The 16,313-nt window shown below is 44.9% G+C and overlaps 2 protein-coding genes across 3 annotated transcripts in view; one reads left to right on the top strand and one right to left on the bottom strand.

The window, feature by feature from the left end:
* DHX9 (DExH-box helicase 9) overlaps positions 1-5,076 on the top strand; it is a 43,916-nt gene extending 38,840 nt beyond the window's left edge. For both annotated transcript variants that reach the window (XM_006126921.4, XM_006126923.4), the window contains 2 exons: positions 1,384-1,584; positions 4,519-5,076. In XM_006126921.4, coding sequence (XP_006126983.1) covers positions 1,384-1,584; positions 4,519-4,855 — 538 coding nt within the window. In that variant the 3' untranslated portion in view covers positions 4,856-5,076. The remainder of the gene's footprint in view (positions 1-1,383; positions 1,585-4,518) is intronic.
* A 7,500-nt stretch (positions 5,077-12,576) lies between these two features.
* Positions 12,577-16,313, bottom strand: part of SHCBP1L (SHC binding and spindle associated 1 like) — a 46,544-nt gene continuing 42,807 nt past the window's right edge. Inside the window, exon 10 of the mRNA XM_075936787.1 lies at positions 12,577-12,875. Within this exon, the coding sequence (XP_075792902.1) occupies positions 12,639-12,875 (237 nt within the window). The 3' untranslated portion in view covers positions 12,577-12,638. The remainder of the gene's footprint in view (positions 12,876-16,313) is intronic.

Genomic DNA, 16,313 nt, shown 5'->3' with positions numbered 1-16,313 from the left:
GATTATGGATAACTGAGGAGAAACAGCTGGTAATCTAGCTATAAGTATGTTAGAATGGAAAATGTAGGTCAGGCTGTGCAGTAACAGATGAATTTCATCGGAGTATTATTATTGGTCTTTGTGAGGACAGGAGAACAGTTTATTTTGGCAGCTCCTGTTGTTTCTGTATATTGTTCTAAATTGAAAACATGAGATGCTGGCTGGGTTCCACAAGAGCTACTTTTCCTGTGTTCTGATCTCTAAATTAAAGGTGCTATAGAATTTGGGTTACCACATTATAGACAAGCAGAAGGAAAGATCGTCTCCTGGTTAAGACACAAGACTTTGTTGGGGTGCTGGCTCTGCTACTGGCTTCCTTTGACAATTATCTTTTTTAACTCAAAAGCGACGAGGAGTCTTGTGGCACCTTATAGACTAACTGAAGTGTAGGAACATAAGCTTTCGTGGGCAAAGACCCACTTCGTCAGATGCATGCAGTGGAAATTTCCAGGGGCAGGTATAAATATGCAGGCCAGGATCAGGCTGGAGATGACAAGGTGGATCCAATCAATGAGGATGAGGCCCACTTCTAGCAGCTGTGTCCTGTGGCACCTTATAGACTAACTGAAGTGTAGGAGCATAAGCTTTCGTGGGCAAAGACCCCCTTCGTCATCCTCCTTGATTGGATCCACCTTGTCATCTCCAGCCTGATCCTGGCCTGCATATTTATACCTGCCTCTGGAAATTTCCACTACATGCATCTGACGAAGTGGGTCTTTTTGGTGCTGGGAATTTGCTCCTCGTCGCTTTTGCAGATTCAGACTAACACGGCTACCCCTCTGATACTTGATTTTTTAACTCAGTTTCCCAATCTTTAAAATGAGATTAATGCCTACCCATTTCCCAGGGTGGTTAAGGCTTACTAACATTTGTCAAATTTGATATTGGATGACAGGTAGTTTTTGGAGAGATACTCTTGTATCCATAATAGAGCCTTGAATAGTCCCTATATTTTTGAGCTTGCTTTAATGTTTTGGCATATTTGAATCCCAGAAGTTAGTGAGGTGGTAACTGGTAGTACCTGCAGTGTTCCAGGTCCAAAAAGCAAGAAGTTGAAAATGTTGACAATGGTTCTAATTGGTTTCTGATCTTTTTTTTCCTCTATGCTGGGGAATCTCATGTATTGCCAGTCATACTGTTTTCATTTCAGATGGCCTCATTTCCCATTGTTAGGGTGTTACCCATACTCCAAGCTTTGAAGTTGTGTGTTCTGTGATGGTTGGTACAAGATGCATGAAATACCTGCTCTGTGGAACATTGTTCTCTGTAGCCTCTCTCCTACAGCTTATAATGCTGTATATCTAGAGATGTCTACATTTTGAAATGTCGTCTTTCCTGCTCTAGGATTAAACTGCGGATGTCTCATGATGCAGCTGCCTGTATCACTGCCCTGCGTGCAGCAATGGAAGCTCTTGTCGTTGAAGTAACTAAGGATCCTGAAATCATTAGCCAGCTGGACCCAGTGAATGAGAGAATGCTGAATGTGATCCGCCAAATCTCCAGGCCTTCAGCGGCTGGCATCAACCTCATGGCTTGCAACACAAGGTTAGCTCTATTCATATACAGCTGGATCCTTGTAGTAGGAAAACAACGGTCCTGGTAACTTGGAATGCCTAAACATTCCAAAGGTCAACTGTGTGTCTGAACTCTTATGCCTGCAGGAACTCCTGTTGTGGTCTTTAGTTTGGAAGCAGGCTGTATGATGTAGATAAGTGCTGAATTTTTTATACACTCATATTTTCAGTTACTCATGACTGGAAAACTTCCTAAGAGGCTGTCCAAGCAGTGACGGTTCAAATGGATGATGACAAACTTGGTGCATGCTTTTGTACAGATGAATTAAGAGGGAATTGCTCTACTCGTGCACGTGTAATGCTGAAAGGTGGAATCAACCCTGGAACCTTTGGAGCTTAGTGCATGAGCCCAGTTGGCTGTTAGCTAAGGCTGTAAAGTAGGCTCATTCTCTCTGGAAGTGGTCTCATTGCCGCTAAATGGGACAGTGCACCACTCTAAGCAACTGTGTAGGTTACACATGACTTTGGGAAATACACATCATGGCAGCCAAGCAATTCAAAGTATATTTACTGTAATTCCTTCCCAAAACTGCATGTGTCACTCTTGTTACTGGCAGAATTATAAATAAGGGGGGGGATAGTTTTTTCGAGAAAATGAAATAACATAACCCTTAGGCCTTGAAATAGAAACCTTTCAACACACTTCAGAGAGTATAGCAACTTGGTATGCTGAAGGAGTAACTGTTTCATTGGTCTGCAGTAAACTTCAGTCCAGAAAATTGATCTTGGTATGAAGTATGAGCAAGCTAATTTCAGTTTAACCCTGCTATCAAATTCAGAATATACTGGCTGTAATCGAGGAGGCTGTGTTATGCTGGTGTGCAAATCCTATGGGCTGGCACCTGTGGGGTTAATGTGGAGTAGCAGTAGTGAGTGGGCATTAACTTGTCGACTGAATTTTACATACTCTGAGCATATGTGACTTCCCCCTCTCAAGGATATTTAAATTGCTTGTCTGCAATTTCATACCCTTCACATCAATTTGTACTGCTTACTATGCAGAACAGAAAGCTATAAAGATGACTTTGCCCAAATTTCTGGAGCTATAATAGTGGTTGAACTTCAGGTAATACATATATTTTGTTGGTAATGTTTGACTTCTCCGTTGTGTCACAGGTATTCTTCCTGAAGAGATCAGAGCATCATTTTTGAGTGCTTATCTATTCAGTGTGTGATATGCTGGGATTCCCCTTAGTTCTAATGGCTGCTTCAGAGTAGAAAACACTAACCTGATTAATCAGATTCAGTGTGGGCAAAGTACATATCAGGGCAGGGATTTCTCTTGTAGAGAATGGTTGCTGAAGCTTCTTAATTAGTCTGTATAAAGAATGATAGAAATCAAAGAAGTGCTCCAGGCACCTAAACCATCATAAACTACATGGCTACGTCTAGACTGGCATGATTTTCTGCAAATGCTTTTAATGGAAAAGTTTTTCCGTTAAAAGCATTTGCGGAAAAAAGCATCTAGATTAGCATGGACGCTTTTCCGCAAAAGCACTTTTCGCGATCGGGGCTTTTTTGCGCAAAACAATACCGCGTTGTCTACACTGGCCCTCTTGCACAAAAGCATTTGCGCAAGAGGGCTTTTGCCCGAATGGGAGCAGCATAGCATTTCCGCAAGAACACTGACAATCTTACATGAGATCGTCAGTGTTCTTGCGGAAATTCAAGCGGCCAGTGTAGACAGCTTGCCAGTCTAGATGCAGCCCATGTGTTGCTTAGTTAGCTGTAAACCATTATAGCAAGAAGCACTTTCGCAATGTTTATAAAAGTATCTGAAAATAGCTAATCTCCCTACACACCAGTTTCACCACTTCTCATAATACAGTATCTATTTGTGTGTTTTAATACCACTGTTACACATGGCTGTGTATAGGGGAAAGGGAACTGTAGTCCTTTGTGGTGTATACACATGAATGTTCTAACAAAGAATCTTTTCTCTTCTTCAGTATCAGTCCTAGTATTGCTGCTGGAAGGCTGCCTAGGAATTGGGGGTGGGGGACTTCCTGTTTCGGTATCCTTTCTGCTTTGAGCAATAGGCTGACTCTCTAGTGCTCTCTTTCACCCCACCCCCATATCTTTCCTATATCAAGCACATCTTATTTCCAGTCCTTTCTTCCTTCTCCCGCAGGCTCTTTCCTGCTATTTTCTCAAATGCTCAGTGAATTTACGGGCTAAATGTTAATGACCCCCAAGACTTTAATGTTCATTATTCAGTTGCATAAGCAGAAGAGAAACTGTGCTTTCTGTGTATCATTGGACCTTTCTTAGCAGTTGCCTCAAACGGAAATAGCAGAACCACTGATTGAAATTCAGCCTGAGGCAAGAGGCTCGCATGGAAAACTTCAGCCCCATAATGAAACTTTGGCAAAGTTATAAACAATTGAAAAAAAAGTCTTAATGTGGCTGCCTGACATACTCCATTATAATAGAATAGCCCTGCTTCTAATGATCTGGTTCACTCCTTATTTCTGATGTAATTTATCGAAAGTGAGGACTCAGCTATACAGAGTGTAGGTAACTGATGAAAATGAAGGATCAATTTCTGGATTTGTAAACATACCACAGTAAAGGGCACAATAGGGATCCTAGCACTTCCCATGCAAGTTGAAAACTGCCACCCCACTTAAACAAGTTGTTTTTGACAAATTTCACATCATTGCATAATTTATATAAGCTTTAGAATTTTTTGGGACTGGGTCTGATCCTGAACTAGAGGAAATCACTCTGGGCTGCTTTTTAATGAAGTTTTACATGAAGCAAATGTCTACGTTGGGGGTGAGAGTTGAATGTTCTGTTCTGCTACATAGAAGAAATGGAAGTTTTATGTTTTTATAAAATATTGAATCCTTATAAAATAGTGGGTGTTGCATTTCATTTTTTCTTAAAACTTTTTCTTTCCTAGGTTTGGAGATGGTCCTCGTCCACCCAAAATGGCTCGATATGACAATGGAGGTGGATTCAGAGGGCGGGGAGCTAACCAGCGTGGCTATGGCTATGGCGGTGGAGGCTATAGAGGTGGGGGCTATGGCGGTGGATATAACTCATACCGAGGTGGCTCTGGAGGAAGAGGATACCAGGGTAGTTCTGGGGGAGGTTATAGAGGTGGGGGGGGATATTCAGGGTCTGGGGGAGGGTATCGAGGTTCCGGTGGGGGATATAGAGGGTATCAAGGTGGTGGGAATAGAGGTAGTTACGGAGGTGGGTATGGAGGCCAAGGAAGGGGACGTGGTGGTTATTGAAATCCATTCGAGTTTTTCTTTACTCTACAAAAATGTGCATGTTTCCTTTTGGAATTTCTTTGATGCTAATACAGAAGTCTGTCGTTCTACTTGTTCACAGTAGCTTGAAATGAATTGTTTAGGATTAGTGGTGGTAATATGTAAAATATTAAGTCCTTGATATAGACTACCACAGTCTGTATACTTTGTTCTTAATAAAGTGTTCTGTTTTCAAGACTTAATATGTTTTGTAATTCCGGACTTGGGCATAGCTGTTTCCTATTAGGTTTAGCATCTGTCTATAGGAGTTATGAGAAATTCAGAACAAGCTGCTTTTTATTTATTCTAGGGTGTAAAAGAGCATGTGGGGCAAATATCAACAGTTCTTCAGAATTGGAAGGGCTACAATTAGTTGCTGATTCAGGTCACAATTGTACTGAATAAACAGAAGCAGAGGATTGAAATCATAGGACTTGTTAGGCACTATGTATAGTAAGGTGTGAATAAACTACATTAATAGATCTTATGAGCACCATATTGAATTACACTATACCATACACTATATTGATATACACTGTGTTGGGAAGTTATATTGTGTTATGCTCTCCCTACAGATCTGTTCACAAGTCAGGATTCTTATGACACTTTGCAATGCCAATTTCAGTAAATAGGAAACTTGTCAAAGCAAAGACACATTGAAAGTTTTGTATCAAGTACAGCTATGTACTTTCATGGCTCATTAACTCAAATATAGAAAAGTACAAGGAGGTACCAAGGAGAAAACTGGCACAAACTAGTGATTTGTAAAGAGTTGCAATTTGTAACATCATTACTACTAACTGAAATGCATATCTCTATAGCAAGGTGAATAGGCTGCAAGAATTTGTTTCCTAGGAAGATGAGTGCCCACACTGTCCTCCGCTATTGATTAAAAACAGCAGTTTTACCAAAGCCCCACACTCCACACTGTTGGTATGTGTGCCTTTCCCGGTACCTGGCAAGTCAAAAGGCACACAGGCACAGTACCGCCTGCCACCTATGCCTCAAACTTACTCATTTACATCTGCAGACCAACTAAAAGTTACCTCAGTACCTACAACTCCGCTTTTTGGTACTGACACCTCCCTGGCACCAGCCAGGTTCTCTCCAGCAACTATAACAGCTTCTGCACCTCCTTTATCTAGTGAGGAGGAAGCCTCATCTTTCCCAAACACCATGTCATCCAGGCATTCCTCTCCTAAGAGAAAGATGCTTCAGCCACAACCTATGATACCTCAGTGGCGCACTCCAACCAATGGCTACCACCTCCTATGCCCCTGCCTCCCACTTGGTCCTACTGCGGACTCGTGGGCATCTTTCAGAACACACCAGCAGCAGCAACAATACCATCATTCTGATCAGGTTCACTTGAGACCCACATCCATGACCTCCCTAGATGTGTCTCGGGATCAAACTGACATCCTTTCAGAAACATTGACTCTAATGATTCATCTCATCCACCAACTGAGTTGTCCTCCCCTCCGGAGGATGCCCTCATGCTACCATCTCCTTCAGCAGGCAATGATTCCAGGGCTTTCAAGGACCTTTTTAAAAGAGTGGCTGATGTATTAGAAATTTCATTAACAACACAGCCTGACACCAAACATGCCACACCAGCGGTTAAATTAGCGCTACCCCTAGACCCTACCCTAATGGATCCCACTAAACAACTGTGGCAAACACCTGCTACCATATCCTCAGTGGGGAAGAAGGCAAATAGAAAATACGTCTCCTTGCAGAGTTCCTCTTCTCACAGCCGCCTGCCAATTCCCTCAGTTGATGCTGCCAACCAGAGGACCAAGCATACCTTATCAAAATCCACTTGCCATCATAAGGAGTGGAAACAACTTGACCTTATGGGCAGAAAAGCCTACTCCTCTGTCTCCCTCCAGCTACGCATCTCGAACTATATGGCTATGCTTGCAAAGTATACACATCACATCTTCGAGCAGATCTCCACTTTTATTCAGTATCTTCCAGAACAGTAAAGGGAGCACTTTAAAGCCAACACAAATGAGGTCTCCCTAATAGCCAGGACAACCCTACAGGCCGCCCCGACTCTGCTGACACCACCACTCATTCCCTTGCAGCCGCAGTCATGGTTCCACATATCTGGCTTCCTGAAAGAAGTCCAGACAAGGGTAGAAGACCTCCCATTTGAGGGCCCAAAGCTCTTCGGAGTTTACCGACACTTCATTGCACTCCTTGAAAGATTCTAGGGCCACTTTTCACATGCTGGGCATTCAGGTTCCTGTGCCAAAATGAAAATAAAACAAAGGTTACACACAAAGAAATGGACCTGCCTTTTTTACTCAACCGCAGAGGCACTAAGACCAGAGGAAGTGCCTGCGCTAAGGCAGAAGGCAGCAATCTGCTGATGAGCGCACACCATCCCAGCCCTCTAATAATAGAAAAATGTTTTGAAGCTCAGGTCAGGAGTTGTCAGATTCGTCCCTCCCTTCCCATCCTTCATGGTTCTCCAGTATCCACACATCTTTCTGTCGTCACTGGTCCCTTATAACATCCGACAAGTGGGTGCTGGACATCATGAACAGGTACTGCATACCATTTCTTTTCATCCCAAAACCCCGACCACCCACCTCCTCCCTCTTCAGGGACCCATCTCAGAAGTTCATTCTATGCCAAATCAACCACCTGTTCTCCATCAAAGTAGTGGAACATGTTCCCCATCAGTACCGCAACACTATTCCCAATATTTCCTCATGGAAAAGAAGTCAGGGGGATGGAGGTCAATCTTAGATCTCAGAGGCCTTAATAGTCATGTTCTTTACCAACATTTCCATATGGTTACCCTCTCCACCATCCCCTCCCTCAACAAAGACGACTGGTTGGCGAGTCTCGACCTCCAGGATGCCTATTTCCATGTGACTATCCACCCAGTGCACAGGAAATACCTCAGATTTACTGCGAGTGGACACCACTTCAAGATATGGTACTCCCCTTCGGCCTTTCCACCACACCAAGGGTATTCTTCAAGGTACTGACAGTAGTCGCAGCTCAGCTGTGCAGACGGAGTGTCCATCTTCCCTTATCTGAATGACTGCCTTATAAGGGCTGACTCCCTTCAAGAAACACAAAACTCATCTCTTTCGATCCCTGGGTCTCGTGAAAGACTGTGAATGGAGGCTCCAAAGCCAGGACACAAAGTACGGAAACCCTGCAAGCAGAGGTGATGGCAACCAGACCACTTTTCAGGACAGGTAAAGGAGAGAGCAAGTAGCTAACTGCTCAAATGTTGGACCCGTGAGAGTAGAGAAGACGAGGTTAAGATCCCAGATGGGGTCAGGGTGACCAACTGGAGGGTGGAGCCTGCCCATCCCCTTGAGGAATAATCCTGTTAAGGGGCTTGAGAAAAACCAGGCAGGCTGCGTCTTCTGGATGAAAGGCAGAGATGGCTGCCAGATGCACGTGGAGCGAAGTGGACACCAGACCTTGTTGCTCCAGGGATACCTGATAGTCAAGCACCTGCAGAGTAGAGGTAGAAAGAGAGTCCAAGGTTGTGCTTCAGGCACCAACATGAGAATCATTTCCACTTTGCCAGGTACATGAGTCTGGTAGATTTCTGACTACTGAGGAGTACATGTTGAACCTGCGCGGAGCAGGCCTGTTCAGTCAGATTCCACCATGGAGCCAAGTCGTGAGGGTTATGCGAGTGCAGGTCTGGGTGATGCAGGCACCCATGGTCCTGAGTGATGGGGTGTGGCAGTAGTGGAAGAGCAGTTCCGCAAGCATGGGGTACCAGTGGAGTCCAGGCCCAGGATGATGTCTGCTCTCTCTGCTGTGCTTGAGGACCACCTTGTGAATCAACAGGAATGGTGGAAAAGCATATAGCAGGCTGGTCAGCCATGGAATCAGAAATAAGTCCACCACCGACCCAGGGCTGGATTCCAGAATAAGCAGAAACGTTGGCACTTCCGGTTCTCCCAAGTTGCAAAGAGGTCTAACCCAGGGAAACTCCCACCTTTGGAGGATGTCCAGCCAAAGCGACCACTCATGTCCAAAGAACTGCCTGCTGAGGTGATTCACCAGCTGGTTCTGGACCCTGAGGAGGTAAGCCATCTCCAGGTGAACAAAGTGGGCTATGCACAAGTCCCACAGGCAATGGGCTTCCTAACAGAGCAGAGAGGACCACGTGCTGCTCACGTCCCCCAGATGTGAGAGAGGGAGACAGACTAGGCATGCTATGTGAACCAACCTGAGTTGCTGCACGTTAAGGTGAAGGGAAGGCTTCTCCTATCCACATGGCTTGTGTGGTAAGATTCCCCAGATGTGCAGGCTTCCCTCCCTGCCCCTTTCCACCCCCAGCCCAAAGCAGATGCATCTGTGATGGGAGACATTGTGGGTTATGGATCATGGAACAGGACACCAACTAACACTGACTTGGGGTCCAGGCACCACCTGAGAGCATGAGTCACGTGTTGTGGAACTGTGACTACCATGGTGAGATTGTTGCGCCCCAAAGGATACACTGACGTGAGCCAGGAGTGGAGGGGCCTCAGATGGAGTCTGGTGAGCAGGACTAGGTATGTGATGCTACCATGTGACCGAGAAGACAAGTTCTGGCTGTGGTGACTGAAAAGTCAGCTAGTGACATGAACATCTGGATCACTGTTGTTAAGCAACGTTCTGGGAGGAAATCTCACATCCTGGTGGCACTGAGCACTGCCCCAAACTCAATCCTTTGTGTAGGTATAAAGGTCAACTTTGTGGGTCTCTTGTTAATAGTAATGATCTAAAATCTTGTGTAGTTAACTGGTTAAACTTTGTTTAACCAGTTAACCAATTAAACTGGGAAAGGGGAGGGAGGCTGGAGTAGCCCCATCCCTTGCTGAGGACGAGCTGCTCCAGCTGTGCTGGAGTGGCCCTGCCTATGGTGTGCCCAGGCTGGATCAAGGCTGCTCTGGATGGGCTGGAGCACCCTCTGCCTGTTTCGGTGGGGGGCTGCTTCAGCCTTAACTATTCACATTCCCAGTTAAAAGCTATAGCATACTCTGTGCTAGACATATACCCCCTTTCTTGACCTGAGGGCAAGAACTTGCTTCCACTTAGCACTCAGTGCTGGTTCTCTGCTCCCAACTTTCCTTTTTATACTTTTTCATTTGGGGGCATTAGCAAGCAGTTATCTTTGATCTCCCCTCCTCCTGGACTAAGCATGTAGAAGCAGGTGGCTAAAGCCATCCAAAGGCTCCATTGCAAGGGATGACAAGTAGCTGTATAAGCACTGGGCTAAGCCTAAAAGGCTCTAGAGAGACCAAATTATGCCTGCCCTGTCCTCAGCCAGCTAATCTTAGCATGGCTGTGCTCAGAACTTGGAGTTGGACAAGCATATTAAGACCTCTGTCCCTTCTAGAAACTGATTTCATTCCAGAAATGCCCAACTGTGCAGAACAGGGAGACCTAAGAATGTGCAAAAGTGGTATCCACAGTCCAGATCCAACCTGAGCAGACCCTTACAGTAAGCCTCAGAGTAAACACCTCTTCAACACTCTCCTCACACAGTGAACCTTGCACTCAACCTTTTCAAGTAATCAGAGAGGAAATTAGGAGTCTCTTGAAAAGAGTAAGAACTAGGGATGTAAGAGAGTAGTTGAAGCTTATCGGATAGTTGACTAGTGATGCGACTAGTCGCACCTTCCCTCTCCCCTCCCCTGCCCTTTTCTCTATCAGAGAGAAGCAGCAAGTGGGGGACAGGGGAGGTAGAGCCACCGCAGAAATGGCACAAGCAGAGACTGAAGCAGTCTCTGCCAGTGCCACTTCTGCTGCGACTCTGCTTCTGAAATATACAAGAGCCCCAGTGGGGCTCTTGCTACAGTTCAAAAGCAGAAGTCCCACAGGGAGCTCAGGCCAGCGGGGGAGTGGTTTTGGCAGACTCCTACCTCCACATTCTACTGTGCCCCAGGATTTGTTTAATTGCACAGATCTCTACAAAAACTGACATTTGGTCTCTTGGTGGCACCAAGAAAGTTATGAAGATGCTGATCGTAATCATGGGCAGACTCAGATCCCAGAGTATTCACACACATCCCTTTGTGAACGAGCTCTGTTCTGCAGTATACAGTGCCACAATCCAGATTCTGAATCTCCTGCAAGCACACAGATTTGCAATAAACACAAAGAAAAGTTCCTGAGTTTCCTCAACAAAGATTGTTCACCTGGTAGAACGTTTGCAGTACTGATCTGTCAAGTCTGCCAACCATAACTCAACAAATACTAGAATAATAACTATATGATATCTATGCTTGACCAATGCATTAGCCCAACCGCAACTGAGCATCTTCAGCTACTGGGTCTCCATAGGCAAGCTCAAACCAGGTGCCTCTCCCGGGCCTTTCTTCTGAAGCCAATGGTCTCCAATCATTTTAAGCACAAGATCACTTTTTGAATTTAAGTGCAATCCAAATAGCCTTGCCCCACTTCCTTTGTACCCCTTCTCCAAGGCCCTGCCCCTGCTCACTACATCCTCCCTCCCTCCCAACCCTTCCTTCCTTTCACCAGTCTGGGACAGAGGGTTGGGGATTTGGAGTGAGAACGCAGCTCTGAGCTGATCCTGGTGCAGGGGCTTAGGTGCAGGAGGGGTTCAGGGTACAAGCTCTAAGGGAGTTTGGATCCAAGGAGCTCAGGGTTTGGGGAGCAGAGAAGGTTCATGACTAGGGCAGAGGGTTGGGGATTCTGGCTCCAGCTGGACACTGTACATCTGAAGCCTGTGGAAAGGAATCGGCATCAATCCTTTGGAGCTCAGAGGGGGTCAAATCAGCTGTTCTGAAATTCCAGAGCTACCTGGAAAGCAACTACATTCTGGCGAGTCACACAGCATGACAATGGTTGCATACAACCAAAGAGGGCGAAAAAAGCATTGCTCTACATGGAGATAAAGGGCAGAAGAGATTCTCTCTTGCACAAAAATAATCCGCATGAAAGAAAAGCCGAACCAAAAGGCAAACTAGCTCAGCCTTTTATAAATGTTATAAATGTCAACAACTCAGAATGGTCTTCCACACAAAAGTTCAGTTCCCTTCAGTTGACCAGTTTGCCAATCATAAAAATGCAAAGTGGAAGAAAGTAGAATTATTGTAGAAAACATGTTTTTTACCATTTTCAAATGAATCATCTGGCAGCAGACTTGAGAAGGGTGTAGCTAGAACAGCTTTGAAATGCCTATGCAAACTGCAGCCAAGAGAGAAATAGCCCACACTGTTGAGCAGAACTATGGATGTTGCTACTACAAAATTACCAGGTAAGAGATTTTCCATTATCCATGTTTCCTCACACAGCTCTACTGATGATAACCACAATAGGAGACTCAGTGAATAAATTAGCACTGACATTTTAGCCAGAGTTGTCTAATTCTATTCAGAGTAGATCTGGATAATGACAAGATAAGTGTGTTCTACATTAGTGCTCAACTGTTCATGCCAATGCAGATATACCAGTGGAAGTAACAGTGGAGAAACAGAACCAGACTACTGTAGACCCAGGCTGTTCAGTGTTACAAAATGACCATGCCTGGCCTGCTGAGAAGAAAATACCTGTTCCCCATTTAGATTAGTAAGTCAAATGAGCCATTCTTTTACCCATGACTGAATGTGTGTGTGTTTGATGCTCTAAAAGTTAGCAAAGTGCACTAAGCTCTCGCCATTTTCCATAACAATTCAAAGAAGCATTTAAGACGAACAGTCTTCAACTTGGAGTACTGCTGTTTTAATGAAATAATTGTTATATACCAAAACATACATCAAATGCATGTTTAATTATTAACTATGCTGAGGCCCTTGGTATCCTCTAGTGTGTTGCTATTCATCTCTAGGCTCAATTCATGCATTAGTTTGGAAAGTGTATCTTCCTCTGCATCTCCTGATGCAGTAAATTCTAGTATCCCTCCTGCAGTAGAGAGCTGATCTGTAGGCTGAAGGATGGTCACTCCATATCCATTATTGTTATAAATGTGATTGTTTTTCATCTTCAGTTTGGGAACAGGAATAACCTGTTAAGAATTCAAAACAAACTAGTTTTGAAGGCTGCATTGTGTTCTACACTGTTAAACATGGCATAAAAGGATGCTTGCACTATCCACATTCAAAAGAAACCCAGTTTGCTTTGTAATTCTAAGTATTCCTCTCAAAATGGCAATGCCTTATCCCAGTTTTGTACACTCGTAACTGTTAAAAGGAGCAATCTAATCCAAATCTGGAAAGATTTAGTAAATACAGTTTCACTCATTATTTTACTAGTAAGTCTACAGTTTCAATTTATTTAAATTTCATTTCACATCTTTTGAAGCTTCCCACTTTCTACTGTTACTATATTTAAGTAACATTCACAAAGTACAGAATAACTATTCGCTTACAATCCATTCACCAGTTACCTCTGCTGTAGGGATATCATCAATTAGTTGGCTAGCCATTTAACCAACTGCTTATCGATTAATGGTCCTGGTTAATCGCAACATCTCCCTCCGCCTAAATGCTTTGCACTTAAAATTCAGACTGTCAGGCTGGTTCAGTCCCATCACGCCAATCCGAGTTTTAAAGGACGAGCACACGGGGGAGCTGCCTGCCACCCTGCACTGCTACCTCTAATACAGAGGCAGACGTGTGGGATGGCAAGGGGGGCTCCCTGGAAGTGGGGCCAGAAACACACTGGCTACCGTTCCTTTCAGGCGGGGGGAGCATTTTAGTAACTAAGTAACTGCCGAGAATTGTTGCGGCTACACAATTACTAAATAAAATAAACTATTTCTAGCTTCCCTACTTTGCTGCCCTAGCAACAGTTAATAATGGGACTGAAATTCAGTTTTCCTATTTCTGACAGAAATGCTACTACTGCTCAGCACTTTGACTGCACATCTACAAGACACATGACATATTCCATGTTCAAACCATTAGTACAGATGCTAACAAGAGAAGACTGAGGAAAAACTGAGAATTTAAACATCAAGAAATTTTACAAGATCTCCTTGTTCATTTATTCCTTATGTGTATATTTTTACTCCTACAGCAAAACCTTCATTGTAACAATCTCTTTATATATTGTGTGTGTGAATCTGTCAGTGCCTGCCTGCCTGCCAGTCCATTTGTCCAAGACCTCTTCCTAAACAGCAAGAGCTAGGGCCACAGAATTTGGTATGCAGCTTCCTTTAACCCAACATGAAGCAAGGTCGAGGGTTTGGGTTATGCCAGAAAAACAAGAAATGCCGGGAATGGGACTCTGTTCCAGAATTTGAAAAGAGAGGGGCAGAAAGAAGAGATGTGATATTGAGACTAGCCACTGGTGGCAGCAAGCCTGCAGGAGAGAGCTATACTGCAGAAAAACCACTGGGGGCAGCCACACCAGCAAGAGACTGGTCAGCTGGGGCCAGGGCTCTGCAACTGAGCAGGTAAGTGGCCCCCGCAGTCCCAAAACAGTGCTTAAGGGGAAAAGCCTCTGTCCCACCCCACCCTTCAGTCCCTGTCCACACACCCAACTACCTTCCCTGAACCCTCCAGCCCCATGCCCTCACTCCTGTACTTCCACCCCATGGTGTGAGCCTCCCACACACACCTAATTACCAGCCCTGAGCCCTCCATCCTCTGCCCTGACTCATACATTCCCTCCACTCTCTGCCCTGAGCCCCATCATTTAAATAAAGCATGTACATTTTCCTTTTAGTTAAAATACTACACTTGAAAACCTGAGCTATGCCAGGTACATCTGCTAGTTGTCTCAATAACTACCAGATTAATCTTGCTCAATTTTTTTTAAGTGCTAGTTCCTACAAGTTCAACCTTGTAGTGATTAACCATTGGAACAAATTACAATATCAGGCAATGATTTTTCTATCTCTTGATATTGTCAAATCAAGACAGAAGGCCTTTGTGGAAGATATGCTTTAGTTCAGTCAAATTATGGAGCTCCACACAGGAATAATATGGTAAAACTCAACAACCTGTGATCTACAAGTGGTTGGAGTAGATGGGACTATTAGCATCTAAGTCAAACTATGAAAACATGCTGTGTTGGCTCATGGGCAAAATGCTACTACATAGACAGCTGTCTTTTTGTAGCTCATCTCCCTGTCTCTCTCTGTGTAAATTATATAAAAAAATAAAAATGTATTGTGGGATGACCGAGTAATATCATATCACAGCGTCCAAGGGCTAGGAGAGTAGGCATAGGCAGATAAAGTTCAGCCCCTCCTTCGTCCCTGGAGCTAAACTCCACCCACTGCCAGCCCGGCACTCTCCAGTGGGCACATGGAGAGCCAGGTCTGGGGTGCCACCACCTTGGCCTTCCCTGGCTGCTGGGGGGCAGGGCCTCACTTGGCAGGGAAGGGAAAGGGCCCAGACTAAGGATGTTAAGTATCAGGTAACTGACTAATAGAGTAGTCGATGCATTTTTGCATCGACTATTCAATTAGTCGATAGGGCACCTCTGCCTTTGAAGTGTAACAGCCCTAGGGCTGTTGCTACACTTGAAAGGCAAAAGCGCTGAAGCCCCCCCCACTGACCCTGGGCTCTGTGCAGCGCTGCCGCTTTGAAATGCTGGCTCCCCACTGCATTTCAAAGCAGCAGCGCTGCATGGAGCCCCTGTCAGCTTGAATCTCCAGTTGGTCCCGGGCTCCATGCAGCATTTCAAATTGGACAGAGGCCCAGCTGATCCTGAGCTCCAAGCAGCACTGCCTCTTTCAAATACCGTAAGGAGCCTGACACTGGCTTCCCACAGTATTCAAAGCAGCAGTACTGCATGGAGCAGCTGACTCTGGGCAGTGTTGCCACTTTGAGGTATCCCCTCTTCTTCCTCCCACCCTTTGCTGCCTCTATCTGATAGAGACAGCAAGTGGGGGAGGGGGGAGCAACTAGTTGACTATCCTGTCGACTATTTGATAAACAGGGTTGATGGGGCTATGAGGTAGAAAGGGCCTGGACTGGCATGGCTGGGTGGGAAGGAGAGAAGGCTGGGGTTGCTTCCCTGTTACCCCCGACAAAGGGGGACTGGTGAGTGTAGCAAGCAGGGGGCACAGCCCCCTAGTATATTCTAACCAAAGAAAGGATTAGTCAGTTAACACGTGCTTAATAACCTTGCAGAAGGAAACTAAAATGTGATAGAAGTTGACCCAAAAGAACCTAGAAACTATGAAGAACTCAAGGTAAATTCTTAACTGTTGAGTAGAGTGAAAGCAACTGTAAAAACCAGTTAAAGCACAGCAGTGAAGGGAAATTTATTCACACTAAGGCCTTTTCTCAAGTGGGAAAAAAGTGCACTGCTAATTAGTTAGCTGACCTGAGGTACAATCCTAGTGCAGGGTTTGTTTCCACTGCAGTGACCTTGACAGTGCTTAAACAGAGTTGGCTGGCCTATTAAGAGAGAGACGCTCAATTGAGCTTAACTCATTACCTACTCTCTCTACCTTTCTGGAGGATGAATGCAAACTCCACTCAAATGG

This window comes from Pelodiscus sinensis, chromosome 9, assembly GCF_049634645.1.
Source record: "Pelodiscus sinensis isolate JC-2024 chromosome 9, ASM4963464v1, whole genome shotgun sequence".
NCBI lineage: Eukaryota > Metazoa > Chordata > Testudines > Trionychidae > Pelodiscus > Pelodiscus sinensis.
This window is presented reverse-complemented; position numbering and strand designations above follow the sequence as displayed.